The sequence below is a fragment of the Mirounga leonina genome, unplaced genomic scaffold (assembly GCF_011800145.1).
Source record: "Mirounga leonina isolate KUSES-001 unplaced genomic scaffold, KU_Mleo_1.0 Mir_114, whole genome shotgun sequence".
In the NCBI taxonomy this organism is placed as follows: Eukaryota; Metazoa; Chordata; class Mammalia; order Carnivora; family Phocidae; genus Mirounga; species Mirounga leonina.
The window spans coordinates 19,983,015-20,000,532 of NW_023270265.1; the positions used below are offsets into that span (position 1 = coordinate 19,983,015).

General features: G+C 37.0%; 1 protein-coding gene across 1 annotated transcript in view; it reads left to right on the forward strand.

Moving 5' to 3' along the window:
• The window catches only part of MARCHF5 (membrane associated ring-CH-type finger 5), a 50,363-nt gene extending 34,354 nt beyond the window's left edge, over window positions 1-16,009 (forward strand). The window contains exons 3-6 of the mRNA XM_035025098.1: window positions 6,451-6,581; window positions 11,848-12,031; window positions 12,163-12,329; window positions 13,112-16,009. Of these exons, the coding sequence (XP_034880989.1) occupies window positions 6,451-6,581; window positions 11,848-12,031; window positions 12,163-12,329; window positions 13,112-13,228 (599 nt within the window). The 3' untranslated portion in view covers window positions 13,229-16,009. The remainder of the gene's footprint in view (window positions 1-6,450; window positions 6,582-11,847; window positions 12,032-12,162; window positions 12,330-13,111) is intronic.
• Window positions 16,010-17,518: the final 1,509 nt, after the last annotated feature.

The window sequence follows — 17,518 nt, forward strand, 5'->3', positions numbered from 1 at the left end:
CATGCATTCATCAGTTAAAAAACTCTTTGTATCCTTATCCCCCTATAATCTTTACCTAAAATTTCATTAACATGTATCTGTTAAGTTTGTACCATACTGTTGTACATATGCTAAAGTTTGCCTTAAAGTTTTTCAGTTGTTGGGGTGCCTGTGTGGCCCAGTCAGTTAAGTGGCTGACTCTTGGTTTCAGTTTCAGCTCAGATCGTGATCTCAGGGTCATGGGATCGAGACCCACAAGGGGCTCAGCGTGGAGTCTGCTTAAGAGCCTCTCTCCCTCTCCCTCTCCCCCTGGTGCGCGCTCTCTCTCTCTCAAATAAATAAATCTTATTTTTAAAAAAAGAGCCTTGTACTTAACCTCTTTAAAAAAAAAAAGTTTCTCAGTTGTTTAATGTGTATTTATTGGTTGTCCTTAACTAGATTGGAGGCTCCTTGGAGGCAGAGGCTGGTGTGTTAAATTTTATTTACATTTATTTTAATGTAAAGTAAAATGCTGTGTGTACAGTAGGTGCTTAATAGGTACTTAGTAGTTGACCTTATAGCCCACAGATATTCTATGAACTATTCTAGTCTTATAAGGTAAATTTAAGCTTTCCTTTGGCACAAACTATGTAATAAAGAATTACTATGATGATCTTTAATTACTGTTCATGGTAATACATTATATATACACGGAGGAATGGTACTCATCTGCTTTGACTCTGGATCTTTTATTCCTCAGGGTTGTTTTTTTGTTTTGTTTTGAGGGCTTTGGGTCAATTATCTAAAAAATTGCCCAACAATATATCCTTTCTTCTCTATTTATAATTTAATGTCTAACTTCTTGTTACTAAGCAAAGTAATTTATAGCCTGAGTTTGCAGAATATTTATTCTTAAATAAAATTGGTAAAATCTCAGCCTACAAGCTGAGCAATCAAAGATGACATTTACATAAGCTTGTCTGAGGCTCTTCAACCTGGCCTCTGAAGTCTAGTGTTTAAACTAGTGATGAATGCTAGAGAGTTAAAACTCTACTGTCCCATCAGGATTTCCACATACTTTTAACTTTTGAGTTGGTTGTTGTGATATTATTTCATGTCTTCAATAAAATCCACATTTGTTGGCTTGGAACCATATACTTTTTTGTTTTTTTTTTTAAGTAATCTCTACACCTAATGTGGGGCTCAAACCCACAACCCCGAGATCAGGAGTTACACACTCGACTGACTAAGCCAGCCAGGTGCCCACGTTAAAGGTCCTTTTTTTAACAATGGATTGAGTCAAATACTTGCCACGGAGTGCTACAGCTAGGTCCTATGCCATTATATTCTAATGTCCTGCGGAACAGGCCAAAGTACCCCACTGTACTGCCACGTGCCATGTGCTAAGATAGCTGTGGCCTACAGAGTCCCTGAGAGTGATGCCAATCATCATCAAAAGCATTTTTTTAAGCACCTATCTGTACATGGTTCTATCCTAGGCACTGTACAAAACGAGTTAAACAGACTTGGCCCTTGCCCCCGGGGAATTTTCAATCTAAGATGATGCTGACATGGACAGACATAAGGATATTGAGACAACTGAACAAACATTGAACAAGAACATAAAGTACTAACATTATGCACAAGCAAAGGGGTAAGTGCATTTTGTGGGATAGTATTAAAGGAAGCCCATGGGACATGAACAGGGTGGGGTAGAGCAATTAGTCAACCTCTATCAGGCTAGATTAGTTTTCATTGGGAAGTCTGGATTTTCATACAGACTTAAAGTAGGGACAGGACATTCCAGAAATAGAACACAACAAAAAGAAGATTTGGAGCAAAGAAAGAAACTTAGAACTATATTGTTGGACTCTTCATGACATCCAAAATTATGATTCTGGATGGTTCTGAATCTGAAAGTGGGGTTGATGTTTCGGCTTAGCAGGTTGGCATTAAAGTTGGGTCTAGATCAAAACTAGTTCAGTGCAGAGCAAAAAGCAAACCAAAAAAAACCTGGAAACTTGCATAGCTTTTGCAAACAGTCTGTTTTGCTTATTAAACTCTTTTATAAACCATTGGCCACTTAACAGAAAACTTCACTGGAGCTGTTACCGTCTTAGAAACTCATACAAGGTTGTCTTGTGAAGCACCTATTTTTGCTCATTAAATTGTGTTCTGTGTTAGAAAATGTAGCACTTTGGCAACATATAGAAATTATTTCTTAAGAATTGGTGAGAGGGTTTTCTGTTTTGTTTTTTAAGGATACCTTTCTATCCCAGAGAAAGGTCGTAGGAATTCTGGTTGTTACTGTAAGCAGTGGCCATAGATGTTGAGCCCTAAATATTACCTGCCCTTCAGTCATTAATTTCTTATCTTCCAAGATATGCCTTTAACACCATGCATACATAAATTTTAATTTAAATCACAGCTGCAACAAATCTACTTGCTCAGTGTCTGCCAGATAAAACTGATTACTTCTTTTTCAGTAGACACAAGACTTAGGAGTTTCCCCAATAATTCTCAGCTCACTGTTTGATGTCATTCACATCTGAAATGTGAAAATTTGAATTTACCCAGAGTATTAGGGTGTATTTTCTTTACAAAAGCTTCTTTATTGTACAAAAGAATTCACAATAGATTTTCTTTTAATTGCAAGCTTCCCTAGTGCCCTTCAAATTATTGGGTTTTCAAAACTTACATTTATACAGAACTTCTTCAATTGCCATCCATTGTGTAAATATAGTACATTGAAAATGTAAGTGGTGAACCCCACTGAGACATTAAAAATTCAATAATGCCTTTTTAAAATATTGAAGCCGTTTTATGCCCTTAGGTATTTGACTTGTGTGATGTGCACTTATTCATACTTCCTCCTCCTCATTAGAATTGGCGTTTTATAGGTCTAGTCTTGTCTTTCCTCGCTTTCCATAACTCTTTGTGCTGTAGTACAACAGTAAGAAGAATCTAGTAACTTGCTATTTTTCTTTTGACCCCAAGTCATGGGATAGTAGCACATGGTAAGCTTCCTAATAGGAAGAGTATGATATAGGGACTGCCATCCAGAGAAATTCAGTGATTGTTTTAACTCACTAAATAGCTTGCCTAAATAATCTTTAGCTCTAAGAAATACCTCCCCTGGATGGCAGTTTATTCTCATGGTATGTTTACTACTAAACATTTATCTTTTCTTTTAAGTATTAAATTGTTCTTGGACTAGTCTATCTGGAAGAGCCTGGAGAGGTTTAGGCAATATAAAGACAGAAGTCTAGACAAAACTATTTCAGAAAACTGGAAATAGGGACTATAAAATACAGCCAGTGTCTTCATTTAATCTAGCACATCTTTTGTATATGATTCAAGGAATGAGTAGAAAATTTCCAAAAGTGTACAGGTTTTTTTGTTTTTGCTTGCACAAAAAGAATTCACACCCATTGATTCAGGAAGAAAACTGAAATTGAGCTCGTTATATTAGAACCATCTGAGATCTTGAAAGGAAAAACAATTCAAACATCTCTAGATTACCCATGTTCATGATAGATAAGTGGTAGTGATGGTTTTTTTAGGAATTGTATTGCTTCACTCCATCAGTAGATAGTTCTAAGTACCCTGTTGAGAGAGGAAGAAGGTACATTGGAAGCATGTAAAATACCTTCTTTCCTTACCAATTTTTATTCTGACTGGGTAGAAAATAGTCCTATAGTTAACTTGGGCTGGGTACAGAATAGTGAAAAAGACCTAGAGATTTTCATATTATAGTTTTAAATAAGTACCTCAGTAGAGAATTCAGCAAATATTTGAGAATCATAGGAACTTGGGATTCATCAATAAGCAAAACAAAAACATTTTTCCCTTTGGAGCTTATGTTCTAGTTCAAAAGTCAGCAGACTTTTTCTGTTAAAACCAGAGAGTAAATATTTTAGGCTTTGCATGTGACCATGTTCCATACAAAACTTTATTTACAAAAGCAAGCAGCCAGCTGGATTTGGTCCGTGGCCCATAGTTTCCCAGCCATATTCTTGTAGGTAGAAACAGAATGAGTAAATTGGAGTATGTTAGGTGATAAGTGCTTTGGGAAAAAGAAAAATAGTGCAGAGTAATTAAATAGGGAGTATCATGAGGTAGAAGTTGGCAGGGTGAGTCTCACTGAGGTCAAGAAGAGGAGGAACCAAGAAAGACTGAAAAGTTAATGACTGGTGATGGAAAGAAAACCAAGAGATGGTGATGTCCTAGAAATATAATGAAGAACCATATATTGGGAAGAGGAAGGGAACATTTGTGTCAGATGTTGCTGCTAAGCCAAATAGGAGGAAGGCTGAGATTACACCATTAAATATATCTAATTTTAGGTTGTTAGTGACCATTATGAGCAGTTTTGGTGGAGAGAATTGAAGGAGAGTGAAAACAGGTTAAGTCTTTTGAGGAATTTTGTTGTAAGGGAAGCAAAGATGGAGCAGTGAGGGAAGAAGGATCAAGAGAAGAATTCAGGTTTGTTTTTTTGTTTTTTTAAGATTTTATTTATTTATTTGACAAAGAAAGACACAGCGAGAGAGGGAACACAAACGGGGAGTGGGAGAGCGAGAAGCAGACTCCCCGCCGAGCAGGGAGCCCGATGCGGGACTCGATCCCGGGACTCCAGGATCATGACCTGAGCCGAAGGCAGTCGCTTAACCAACTGAGCCACCCAGGCGCCCAGAATTCAGGTTTTTTTAAGATAGAAGAAATAATGACACGTCTGATGGAAATAATCCAGTAAAGAGTAGAGAGGAAATGATGTGGGAGACAGTTGGTGGAGCTGTGGCTTTGAGTTGGCAAGGGAATGGGATCTGGTGTGTCAATGGAGGGATTAACTTCAGGTAGGTGTGATGTTGGTAGGTGGGTACATGTGCCACGGAGAGTCTGGACTTGTCTTGTGGCTTCAATTTTCTGATTAAAGAATTATCAGTAGAGAATATGAAAGTTGAAGTGTGGAGGTTTCATATATACGTATCTATGGTTTTTTACTGTTAGTACCAGCATTTGAGGGATCTTTGGAGACTCACTAAAATGACTTTTATTTTACCTTCTGAGGGAGTTTTAAACTTAACCTAGCAAATTTGTATATTTTTAGGATTAAACCCTACATTATGAGATTGAATAATGATGCATGTAATGCCTGTGGTACAGCACGTGGAAGAAGTGCTGTGCTATTATCAGAGGACATAGTTAGTAAATACGCTAAATGGAAACATAGGTCCTTTGACATCCCTCCTAATGTTCTTTCTACTTCACAGTGTGGTCTTTCTTTATACAGTGACTACTGATACTACTGGCTGCAGCGATTAGGGGCTCCATAGATGGAGGCTTGTTCTTACGTGTTTTAATTATTTTATCATATTGCTCTGTTAATTTCTTTGTACAGTAAAAATAGTTTTTGTATATGGCATCCTCCTATAGATTGTAATCCCCCAGAAGGTAGGTAATAATTTTTACACATTTCCAAGAAAATGTCTCAAGTAATAGTTTGTATGTAGAGGGTATTCAACAAATACGGTAATTAGTAAATCAAGGTTTCATAGTTCTGTGACTGAACTTAGATACTCAGTTCTTTAGGACTTGCTCTAATTCAGGCCTAAGACCCTTCCACTATTCTGGAAAATTTTGGAGCTAAATTATATTGGACTTAAGCAATTAGAAAACCTCCAAATATAGCTATTCTAAATACCTTCCAAAGGAAGGTAGTAGCCAGATTTCACAGTAAGCATACAATAATAGAAATATAATTGGCACATACAACTGTTGGAATGCCATAAAAACTGGCATTGTAATCATTAAAAGAAGTTTGTTAAATGGGTATTATATGTAAGTGATGAACGACTAAATTCTACTCCTGAAACTAATAGTACATTATATGTTAGCTAACTGGAATTTACATACAAACTTGAGAAAAAAAGAAAATTTTTTTGAGAGAATAATACTCAACTATTCCATATTGAAAATCAAAATAAAATAGATTGACTTCATATAACTACGAGAACATAGCCTTGGTTACCTTCACATACTGCACCAAGGAAGTAATGAGTGAAGTCAAAGAAGTGATATTTTTACCAAGTACTAGAGAATCTAATTGTGGGCAGGAACTGTTTGGGAAGAGCAAGCTGAAATGGCCATTTCATTCTGTAGTAGCCAGTGTGAATAAAAGAATTGAGAGAGTATATTTTCTTCATAAGAAGCAGCTGTGTTCGAGCCTTTAATCTTAGGTTTACTGATAAAGATATAAAATTTGAAGAGGCTATTTCCTAGAATTTAGGAAGTAAAACTTAGCTATTTATGCAGACAACTGAGAAATTCTAAATTTATTTAAATCTTAGGTTCCCATCACACTTAAAATAGTTATCTCTAAAGCATCAGAACATCCAACTTCATAAAAATATTTAGATCAATGGAAAATATTGAATAAGTCGTTTTTTTAAAATCTGTCTTGTATTGAAACATTACTTTCTTTTTTTATTATAGGTCCAGTTGTTTACGTCTTGGATCTTGCAGATAGACTGATCTCAAAAGCTTGTCCATTTGCTGCAGCGGGAATAATGGTTGGCTCTATCTACTGGACAGCTGTGACTTACGGAGCAGTGACAGTGATGCAGGTTCTCTATTTTACTCTGTTCAATGATAATTTTTATGTGAAGATCTATTAAATAGATTTCTGTTAGGAGAGTTTTAAAAATTACTACTATTCTTTTGAACAAGTAATAACCTTCTCGTGGCTTAAAAATAAGAAATATATAAGAAACTATCTAGTGAAAAGTCATCTTCTTACTCCTGCTCATTTGCGCAGGTTCCCCCTCACTTCTCCAGGTAGCCACTATTATTAGTTATATAATACATTCTTCTAGACTTTCTTTGTGCATGTGCAAGAAAAAATAAATTTGTTCTCACACACACACATACCTTTTTTCCTCTTAAAGGAAGCAGAGTAGAACTGTACCCCCCCCCTTTTTTTTTTTTTTTACAAACAGTGAACCTTGGAGATCTTTTCATATAAGTATGTAGACCTCTTCATAGCATTCTGTGTGTGGAATTAGAACAACTTACTAACCAATCTGTTGTTGATTAGACAATTAGTTGCTTCCTGTTTTTTGCTACCATCAGTAACTGTTAAGATTATTAGACTTAAATTTCAAGATTTAGTCCCAGACCCTTGACTCCTCTTTATACTTCTTCTTTAAAGATTTCCAGCTATCATCTCTGTACTTTTTGGGCTTACATCTATGTCTTTGCCCTAATCTGTCCTCAAATCCAGTCCTACAGTCACAGTTCGACTCTTCTTAAATGACCTCTTGTGATTTCACAGTCAGTATTATTGAAATCAGATTAGTCTTTTCCTCAATTTGAAACCTAAATTTATTCCCCATTATAATTTTTCTATACCTTTGATCACTGCTATTATTTTCCCATCTACTCAGTCTGTATCCCACATTCTTAGGACTACATTTAGCTCTTTCTACTTCAGAGACCTAGATCGGTCCACTGACCCAAATCCAAGCAATATTCATTTTTATACGTCTTCTATCTGTAGCTTCTTTTCCACAGTCTTAACCACCTGATTTCTTGTCACTCCCCCATCATACCTGTGGGCTAAAGGAGCCTCTTGATTGGTTTCTCTTAATTTATCCTCTTCTATCAGTCCATCCTTCTAAATCAGTCTTCCTAAAATAATACCTTCAACATCTACTTCAAGCTCACCATCTCCTCTGCCTTAAGTAGTGCTTTACCAATGCAGCACTTAGATTGGGTGTTTCATAAATAACTCAGTAATAGTTAACACACTATATAATATTCTAGAAATTGCACATAACCTGTCTGTGCTGGGTCCATAGTGAATGGCATTTCTGGTTGCTTCATTAATAGTCATGGTGGGACATACATTGCAAGGCTTCTTCATGAAGTGTTGATGACACCCCCAAAATCTGGATATAGTCACTAGAATGAATTGCAAAATGAATTGCATCATTTGTCATGAGTGTAATGGGTAAAGATTAAGAACCACTGACTTGAAAAAGATTCCATTTCTTTAACCTGATTTGTTACACAGGGTGCTTCACAGTCTCACTTCATTCTACTTTGAGGCCTATTGGGCTGTCTCCTCCAACCCATCCTTATGCTGTTTAGTTTTTTACCTCTGTCCTTTGGCTTTTGTCATCCTCCCTGCCTTTAACCTGTCCTTCCACTATTCTTTTCCCACTTACTGCTCCATGAATCAGTGTTAGGTTCAATCCCTGTTAGTTGTGAGGAATTTGAATGAGACCTTCTGCCTACGTTTTTATTGAAAAGACAACATAATAGATAACTTTTTTTCCCAGCATTGGGCTAAACACCTTTCCAGCAGTGGTATATTTAATCCTCGTAACAGTCTTGTGATCTAAATACTATCAATTATTCCTAGTTTATAGATTTGGCGAGTTTACATGTCCACTACCACACAGCAAGAAAGACCCCCTACCCCTGTCCCTAATCTGGGACTCCTTAGGTGAAACCTGGCTCCAAAGACAGTGGGAACATTTTACCCTGGAACAATAGGACCTTAATGTCCAGCCTAGTTCCACTTTTGCCTCTAGTGTAAAGATAACCCCCATAAGCATTGTCCATTCTTAACTCTTATACTATCCTTAATTATCCTTAATTCTGACTAAGAAAGCCTACTAGTTCACCACTGTTTCATTCTCCCATTTAAAAGTAGGTTCCTAAAACGAAGTGCTTTATAACATCAGGCCTAAGTTAAAACTCTTAGCCTTTCAGCATTGGTGAACTCCTGGATATTGAAGATCTAGCTTTTAGCTCTTAAGCAGAAAAACAAACCTTTATCTAAAACTACAATTCCTAGGCCTTTATTTTATACACAGATAACAAATTCTTGCAGAGGACATTCTGTAGTTCCTGAATCTCACCCCAAAATTGAAGTCTTAAAAATAATCTTTTTAATCTTGGGGCATAAAACCAGAATGTACATGACCATACACAATTTGCTGGATTTGTATTGACCAAAGTTCAATCAGCCCCATTGCTTAATTCAGCTTTCATATTCTGCCCTTGAGTCTGACTACAGTAGCAGGTGGTAAACTACAGTTGTTGTACTATTCTGTTTCCTTTGCAGCATTTATATTTGCTGCTTGTTTGATTTGATTTGATTGTATCTCACCTCCAAAAGACATCTATTTAGCTTATCGTTTTATCCCCAACACCTAGGCCTGTGTTTGGCACATAATCAGTGTTCAGTTGAATTCATGCATAGTGAGCCCAGCTTGAGTACAAAGCATCTATCTCCACTTTAGATATAACAAGTGGGACAGTGGGTCTCTTGCTCATTGTTTGTCCTATTTATCTTCTTTTTTGTTTTCTCATTCTTAGACACCAGGTTGTAAGGTTTTTACTGCCACCCATGAGGAATAAACTTTCCCTTACTGTAGTCTCTACCTGAATATCACTCGGCTTTATAGTTCTGAACCCCAAATTCTAGAAAGAATAGTATAACCCAACAGGAACTTTTGAAATTTCTGAATTTATTTACTAATACTTCAAGAATATTTAAATCACATTTAGTTGTAACTTTATAAGTGATCATAATAAAATGATATAAAAATAGAATGTCCTGAAAAGGCGTAGGTAAAGACACAATCTCTGGGCTGATCCACTTTTGCCACTAGTGTGGGATTAAGGTTTATGAAATACAGTGGACCCTTGAACAACATGGGGGTTAGGGGCACTGATAACCCCCCTCATGCAGTAGAGAATCCATGGATAACTTTTGATTCCCCCAAAACTTAACTACTAATAGCCTGCTGTGACCAGAAACCTTACTGATAACGTAAAGTCAACTAACACACATTTTTGTATATGTACCATGTGCTGTATTCTTATAGTAAAGCAAGCTAGAGAAGAGCAAATGTTATTAAGGAAATTATAAGGAAGAGAAAACAACAGTACTGTACAGTATCTATCAGTGTATATATAAGTGGACCAGTACAGTTCAAACCCGTGTTGTTCAAGGGTCAACTGTTTGTGAACCAGACTATTTCACTTAAGGGCAACTCAGAACAATCATCCTTCACATACAAGGTGTCAGGTTTCTCTGTGGAGACACAGAAGAATATCAGTACCTGTACCATGGTTTTTGGCCACTTGGAAGAGGTTAGCCTCCTACCCTTTAATATTACGTTGTATTTAGGGACGTTAATGAAGTACAAGCCTGGACTATATCCCTAGCTCAGATTTTTTTTTTTTTTAAGATTTTTTTTTTAATTTTTTATTTATTTGAGAGAGAGAGAATGAGAGAGAGAGAGAGAGCATGGGGGGGGAGGGTCAGAGGGAGAAGCAGACTCCTCGCTGAGCAAGGAGCCCGATGCGGGACTCGATCCTGGGACTCCAGGATCATGACCTGAGCCGAAAGCTTAACCAACTGAGCCACCCAGGCGCCCCCTAGCTCAGATTTTAAAAGCATCCATTTTGGCTCTCCCCACATACTTATAAGATAGTTTTACGTGGATTGAGTGTGTTGTCTAGAATTTCAGTTTGCTCTGACCATTCTCAGCTTTACCTCATTTCACATCTCCTTATAGTAGTCCACCTAAAAAAAATCTGCTATGGTAGTTGACATAAAGAGCATCTCATTTTTTTAAAAAACCCATTTACTTTTTCATGAGCTTGTTTTCCTCAGTGTCCCTGGCAACTTTTAGTTGTCCCTACCTTCTTTCTTCCCTTTCCTCCTTGCCTGCCCTTCCTTTCACCTCTTCCCTATCAAAGATAGACAGGGTTCTTCCCAATCCTTTCTTCCTGGTTTACTCCTCAAGTGTGATCAGAAAAACTATATGGAGTCTTTATAGTAGTATCCTCCTAGCAAGCTGTCCTCACAGTGTGATACCTGGGTGGGGGTATAAGCCCAAGATTTGGAAATAGTCTCCTTCTCCTGTCATAACTGCCAAGAATAATGACTCAGAGAAATAGGTTTAATTTGGAAGCCATTGAGACTTTGGCTAAAGGGAAGATCATTTGAGACCTTTGAAAGAGAATTTTCAGGGAAGATCCATAATTAAAAGTAAGAAACTCACCAATAAAATGGAGATGCTGAGAGAAGCATAAGACCAAGATTGATTGAGTAAAAAGGATTTTCCTGGGAGGGGAAGTATGGAGATTCACAAATAAGAATTAATCATGTCCTTCTTGCCCTCTGGGATCTAATCCAATTGAGAAATAGCCCTAAGACCCAGATAAGAAGGGAAGGTTGTTTTAGCTTCATTACCCCATTGACAGGACACCCTAGGGTTCCTAGACTGGAAAAATGACTGGAACCTATAGCAAAAACTACTACAGTAGACCTTGGAATTGCATTTTAGCTGAGTTAAGTGTGTAGAACAGGCATTTAGCCAGCCAGAAAAATCACTCTATCCCAGTCACAACTGAGTATGGAGAAAGAACCAAAGAGAAGTGAGCTTTCAGGCTATCTCCTGAAGGCTGGTCCCGCCCCTTGGCTAGCTGTGCTTACCCTAGTAGGAAGAGCAGGAAAAGAGACGCTCTGCAGGAGCACAAATAGGACTTAAAATTGTAGTCCAGTCTAATCAAATCAAATCAGAGGAATTAAAGAACCAGAAGTCCCCTCCCCTCTGCTGAATTGTAATCAGTGTGGGTCATTTTTAAAGCTTTTATTCCAATATATTATGAAATAGCTTAGGAGCTTTTCTTCCCCTGAATGAGAGACACTTAAAGTCAGGACTGATAGCTTTCCAGCTTATTTTTTAAAACTTTTTTTTTTCTGTATTCTTTTGAAATTTAGCATTTCCTCTAAAATGAATTCAGTTCATGCATGCAACCCTTCATTAGATAAGGAAATGATTCTAGCAAATGCTATCTGTTTCACAGGTTGTAGGCCATAAAGAAGGTCTGGATGTTATGGAGAGAGCTGATCCTTTATTCCTTTTAATTGGACTTCCTACTATTCCTGTCATGCTGATATTAGGCAAGATGATACGCTGGGAAGACTACGTGCTTAGACTATGGCGCAAATACTCGAATAAACTACAGATTTTGAACAGTATATTTCCAGGTAAGGCCCTGGAAAAATTGTGGCTATCATGAGCACAACAAATTAATTTTGTGGAAGAATCTTAGTATGCGTAGATATTTTAGTTATTCTGATTTATTAGCACTAATACCCTGCATTTTCTTTTTCTCTAGGCATTGGTTGTCCTGTTCCTCGAATTCCAGCTGAGGCTAATCCTTTAGCAGATCACGTCTCTGCCACCCGAATTTTGTGTGGAGCCCTTGTCTTTCCTACTATTGCGACAATAGTTGGTAAACTGATGTTCAGTAGTGTTAACTCTAATTTACAAAGGACAATCTTGGTAAGATGGTTTTAATATTACTTTTTTTTCAAGTGACTATACAAAAGAGAATGAACTGTATATTTGTTCAGAAAGAACCCCAATGGGACTATATAAATATTCATTTTGCGGCTCCTGTGCCTTAAGGTTCTATTTGATCCCTACTTGTTATCCAATAGCAAGAAAGAGAGGAGGATCCCTTACATTACTCCTGGCCTTCCGGAACAATGCTGTGGGTGATTTCTCTCCTAGAATAGGCATGAATTTTCCACCCGTCCCTCTTGCCAACAAGATTATGGTGAAGAGCTTCTGCTCTAGGGTCAGACTGCCTGATTCATATCCTATCACAGAAATTGCTTTGATGAAATCAAATTTCTTGACTTCTCGGTGCCTGTAAAATATAGATCTTATTGGTAGCTATATCAGGATTACTGGGAGGATTAAATGAGACAATTCATTTGAAGTGCTAGCACATAGTCAACCCTTGTGTTGATGTCATTATTATTCTCACCTCCCCTCTCTGATGGCAGCCTGCACATGTGTCCAGGCCTTCTCCCTGTTGTATCAGAATGGACATAGAGCTCAGTGGAGAGATTACTCAATAGGAGAACAGGGAAGGTGTCTCTTATAGGTGTAGTGTCTCCGCCTGTCTCACCCCCTGGTAGAAAAAAAGAACTGTTTCTTTTGCATTCATCTGAATTAGCAGGATTGGCTGTGTCTTTTGTGATCTAAGTAAAATTATTTTTATTATTATGTTTCTCTAAATCTGCATTATAAAAAGCTAATTTTCCTTTTTATTTTAGGGTGGAATTGCTTTTGTTGCCATAAAAGGAGCATTCAAGGTTTACTTCAAACAACAGCAATATTTACGTCAGGCACACCGCAAAATTCTAAATTATCCAGAGCAAGAAGAAGCATAAAACTGTGACTTTTAGTTGTTCTGCAGTCCTCTCATCCTTATGAATCTGTTGTGTTGTTCTGATTCCATCATTAATGCACAGTAGTGGAGACTTATGATAAGCTGCTGCTCATATTTTTAAGAAATATAATAAAGCACTTAGGGCAGGGGAAATCCTCTCAGTAATCACGGAACCTAAGGTTGTGATTTGTTTTCATAGTTTTGTATGTACTTCTTTTATGGCAGTCATCTGAACCATTATCTTAGCATGGTAAACCTGGGTTTTGTTCATATTTTCTCCGGATAGAAATGTAAAGATCAAACTGTGCAAATATTTAAAAATGCACATGCTGTTTTATTCAAATGCCTCTTTTGTACATGTTCATGTTCAGTGTTTTCATAGAATCAGCAACTCAATGAAGGTACTATGAGGATTTTTCTCACTGGCATAATTTGATTACATGCTAAACAGGAGTATATGTTAATATGAGGAAATGTAAATTAGTTATAAAAAAATAACAAACCAAAAATGTATGTAAACATTCAAATGATTATCTGAACAAATGCGATTTTGTTGTGTTTTTCTTAACCCATGTGACGTCCTCCAAAATGTGTAGGATAAAAATTCACAGGGCTTCCAAATCACTTTTTCACTATTAAATTTTATTTATATAATGTTGACATCTCATAGTTCATAATGTAATTTTGACTCATGCAGTCATAATTACTGTGTGTGTGTGTGTGTGTGTGTGTGTGTGTGTGTGTAAGAGCAGGAGAGAGTCATCAGGACCTTCAATCACTGGAGTAAGGTTTTTAAATCCATATTTCTAGAAATTAGAGCTGCCAGTTTCTAGTAGTTTGAGCACAGAGGAAGATTTGCAAAAAAATCAATAAAGTTATTTTACTCTTCTCTTTCATTGATTCAGTTATTCAGGTATTTGTTGATCACCTCCTATTTGCCCAGGCATTATACAAAGTGCTGTGGGATACAGTGGTGAACACGACAGACTTGGTTCCTGCTTTTATGCAGTTTACCGTCTAGTTTCAACAGATAGAAAACCAGCAGTGAGTAAACCAAGGTGAGGCCTTGAGCTCTTTGTTTCTATACCAGTCAGTGAGGAGATAATTATGAAAACAAGAAGTCTTGAGTAAATATTGAGGTTTTTGGCTTAAGTCAATCTATTATTAAAACCAGTACTAATGTTTTTAGATTTTAATTGCTTGTCACATTGATGAGGCTAGCACCTTAATCACTGTTTAACTAGTTTTATGTTCATTTTTAAAAAGCAATTATTTATTTTAAGCCATTTTTAATAGTGGCCCTTTTAATGTTGTTCAGCGATCTGAATGGTCTCACAGTTATTTTCATTAATTAAAGTTAAATTTTTAAAAGATAGTTCCAAAAACCCTATTTATTTTCTTGTTCGCAGTGTCTAATGCATGACAATAATAAACATTTCCCTTACTGATAAGTGGCCACTTCTCTTTAGGAGTGTAGCAAATATAGATTGAGCTATGTTAGATTGCAATAATGTATGTTAACTTTAGTAATTTAAGACTGGTACCTTTCTATAGTATGAATGTCTTAATTCTGTTACAAAGTTTATGTGAATGGCTGTTGAACATTCAGAGTTGTAATTATTTGGGGAGGAAGGGAATATTTGACAGGAGCCTTATTAAGAACACTGCTACAGTTCTGAAGGGGAAATATAAAATCTATGATTATATATAAAAATAACTTAGATTATATAGCTGTAATTATAAAATATATTGGCTTTTCTTTAATTTCAATATAAAAAGACATAGTAGATATTTCCTGCATAATTTTGTTATATAGAACAGCTTTTAGGCAACCTTTAATAAAATTATACAAGCACACCATTCCCTAGTTACTACTTTGATGCCCAAGATGGGGGGAGTAGCTGCTTGCGTCTATTGGCATCAGGGCTCATGAGGCCCGGGGAAACCACTCTAATCCCTTGGGGGTAGCAGGGAGGGGTTTCTAGGGCTGTGGGGAAGGAATTGCAAGCGCCTGGGAACCAGATTGTCCTCTAGCCCTGGAATTGAACACTTTTAAATCCCAAAAACCTTAGCTCAGAAAGTACTGTGTACCAGTCTTTAGAAAGGGGGTCTGTACCACCATGAACAACAAGAGCATGGGCTAAAGTTGATGGACCTGGGTTCCAATCCTGATTCTGCTTTTAATAACTGGATGTATGACCTGACCAAGTGGCTTTCTCTCAGCTACAGTTTTCATCATCTCTGAAATGCAAGTAATACTTCTATTTCGGAAGACCATTTCTAGGATTAACTGAGAAATTACAGGAACAGAGGCACTTTAGGCTTGAGACAGCCCCTATAAAGCAGTAGCTGTTTCTTAATTGTTAGTCTGTTCGTGCTCTAGGAAAAGGAATGAAGAGGTAAGAGAATGGTGTTAGGGAACAGATTAAAGGGATGGTGTAGACTTTTGGGATGAGTGGGTATATTTTGTGTTCTCCAGTTTATTTTCACATTGCTTTACTGTGTTATTTCCATAAACTTTAATGTTTTAAACCTCTTTTATAAAATTCAGTGACAACTAGTAGAATTCTCTCCTTTGCAGAAGTTAACATCTCCAAAGTGGCTGAAAATATTGTTCATCATTACATGATTATCAAATGACTGTGAAGAATATAAAATTAAACTTAGTGACTTAATTAGTCACTGCCTTGCTAACTGTGCTGTAATTTTTTTAAATGTCTTGTTTTTAATATAGCAAACTATCTCAATACTGGCTGGATTAGGTTAAATAAAGAATTTTTATGTTCTCTAGGTGTACTTTGTCTGTTGAACAACTCCCAAAACATAATTTGTTTTTTTAAATCCTAGTTATCAAGATACTAGTGAGATTTTTCTTTTAGTAAAACTCTGACATTTTAAAAAAACTAAAGAGGAATTGTCTTAATACAAGCAGGGTGGCCTAAATTCCAACTACATTCTGATTTTTTAAATGTATACCCCCTCAGCCACTTGGACTATGACTAGATAACCACACACAAGATCTGTGGGTGGTCTCATGCTATAGGGTATCTTAAAGTATATTCACATGGGTTAGGAACACATTAAAAAAGTTGCTTCCTCTGAGATACAAAGAATTTAAGTTTCTGAAGATTAGAATCTTCTAGAATGAGTACATCAAATAAAGACCCATCCGTGGGGATTGTATTTTTTCTAGTTTATTTCATTACCCCCATCTGAGAGACTAGCAGAGGAGAAGTGGCATAGAGTCAGAGTATCCTAGATGAATATTCTAATATTTATAGGGCAAGTTACTTTATCTCTCAGACCCTTAGTTTCCTCATCAATAAAATGATTATAAAACCTATCTCCCTGGTTTTTACGAGAATTAAGTGAGGAAACATTCTACAACAGTTTGATATACAGAAAACTAAATCTGTGCCAATTTAAGTAGACGTTTGTTTGCCCATAGCCTTCCTTTGGTCCCCTGGGATCTCAGGGTTGCCTCTTCTCTGCTACCTGCCACCCCATACACCCACGAGAAATGGTAGAGCAATAAAATGTCTTATTTAACTGTCTTCCTGGAACAAAGATTCTGAGCAAAGGGAAGAGAAAGTTTGCAGCTGAATGGCTGTAGAAGCTTTGGACATGCAACAGAGGTTAGGCTATCATTCTGGTCAATCTGTGCAGATTAAGCCTTTTACTGATAACCTCCTGCTAAGGTTACTATATGTCAGCAATATATACTATACTTCACCAGGTGTTTGTTGAGCACCTGTATGAGCCAGACACTGCCAAGTCCTGAAGTAAAATGGGGAATAAGCCTGCTCTGAAATATTTATTCTTAAAAGTACACTTTAAGATTAAACTGTGAAATACTTTGAACCCTTAGAAGATGTGCCCTGTTTAAATATGGACTCTCTAGTTTAAAATTGGCAAGAAACAACAGGAACTAAGAAGTTGTTCATGATCTTTTTTTAAATTTTATTATGTTAGTCACCATACAATACATCATTGGTTTTTGATGTGGTGATCCATGATCCATTGTTTTCGTATAACACCCAGTGCTCCATGCAGTACGTGCCCTCCTTAATACCCATCACCAGGCTAACCAATCCCCCCCCCCCAACCTCCCCTCTAGAACCCTGTTTGTTTCTCAGAGTCCATAGTCTCTCATGGTTCATCTCTCTCCAATTCCCCCCACCTTATTTTTCCCTTCCTTCTCCTAATGTCCTCCATGTTATTCCTTATGTTCCACAAATAAGTGAAACCATATGATAATTGACTTTCTCTGCTTGACTTATTTCACTTAGCA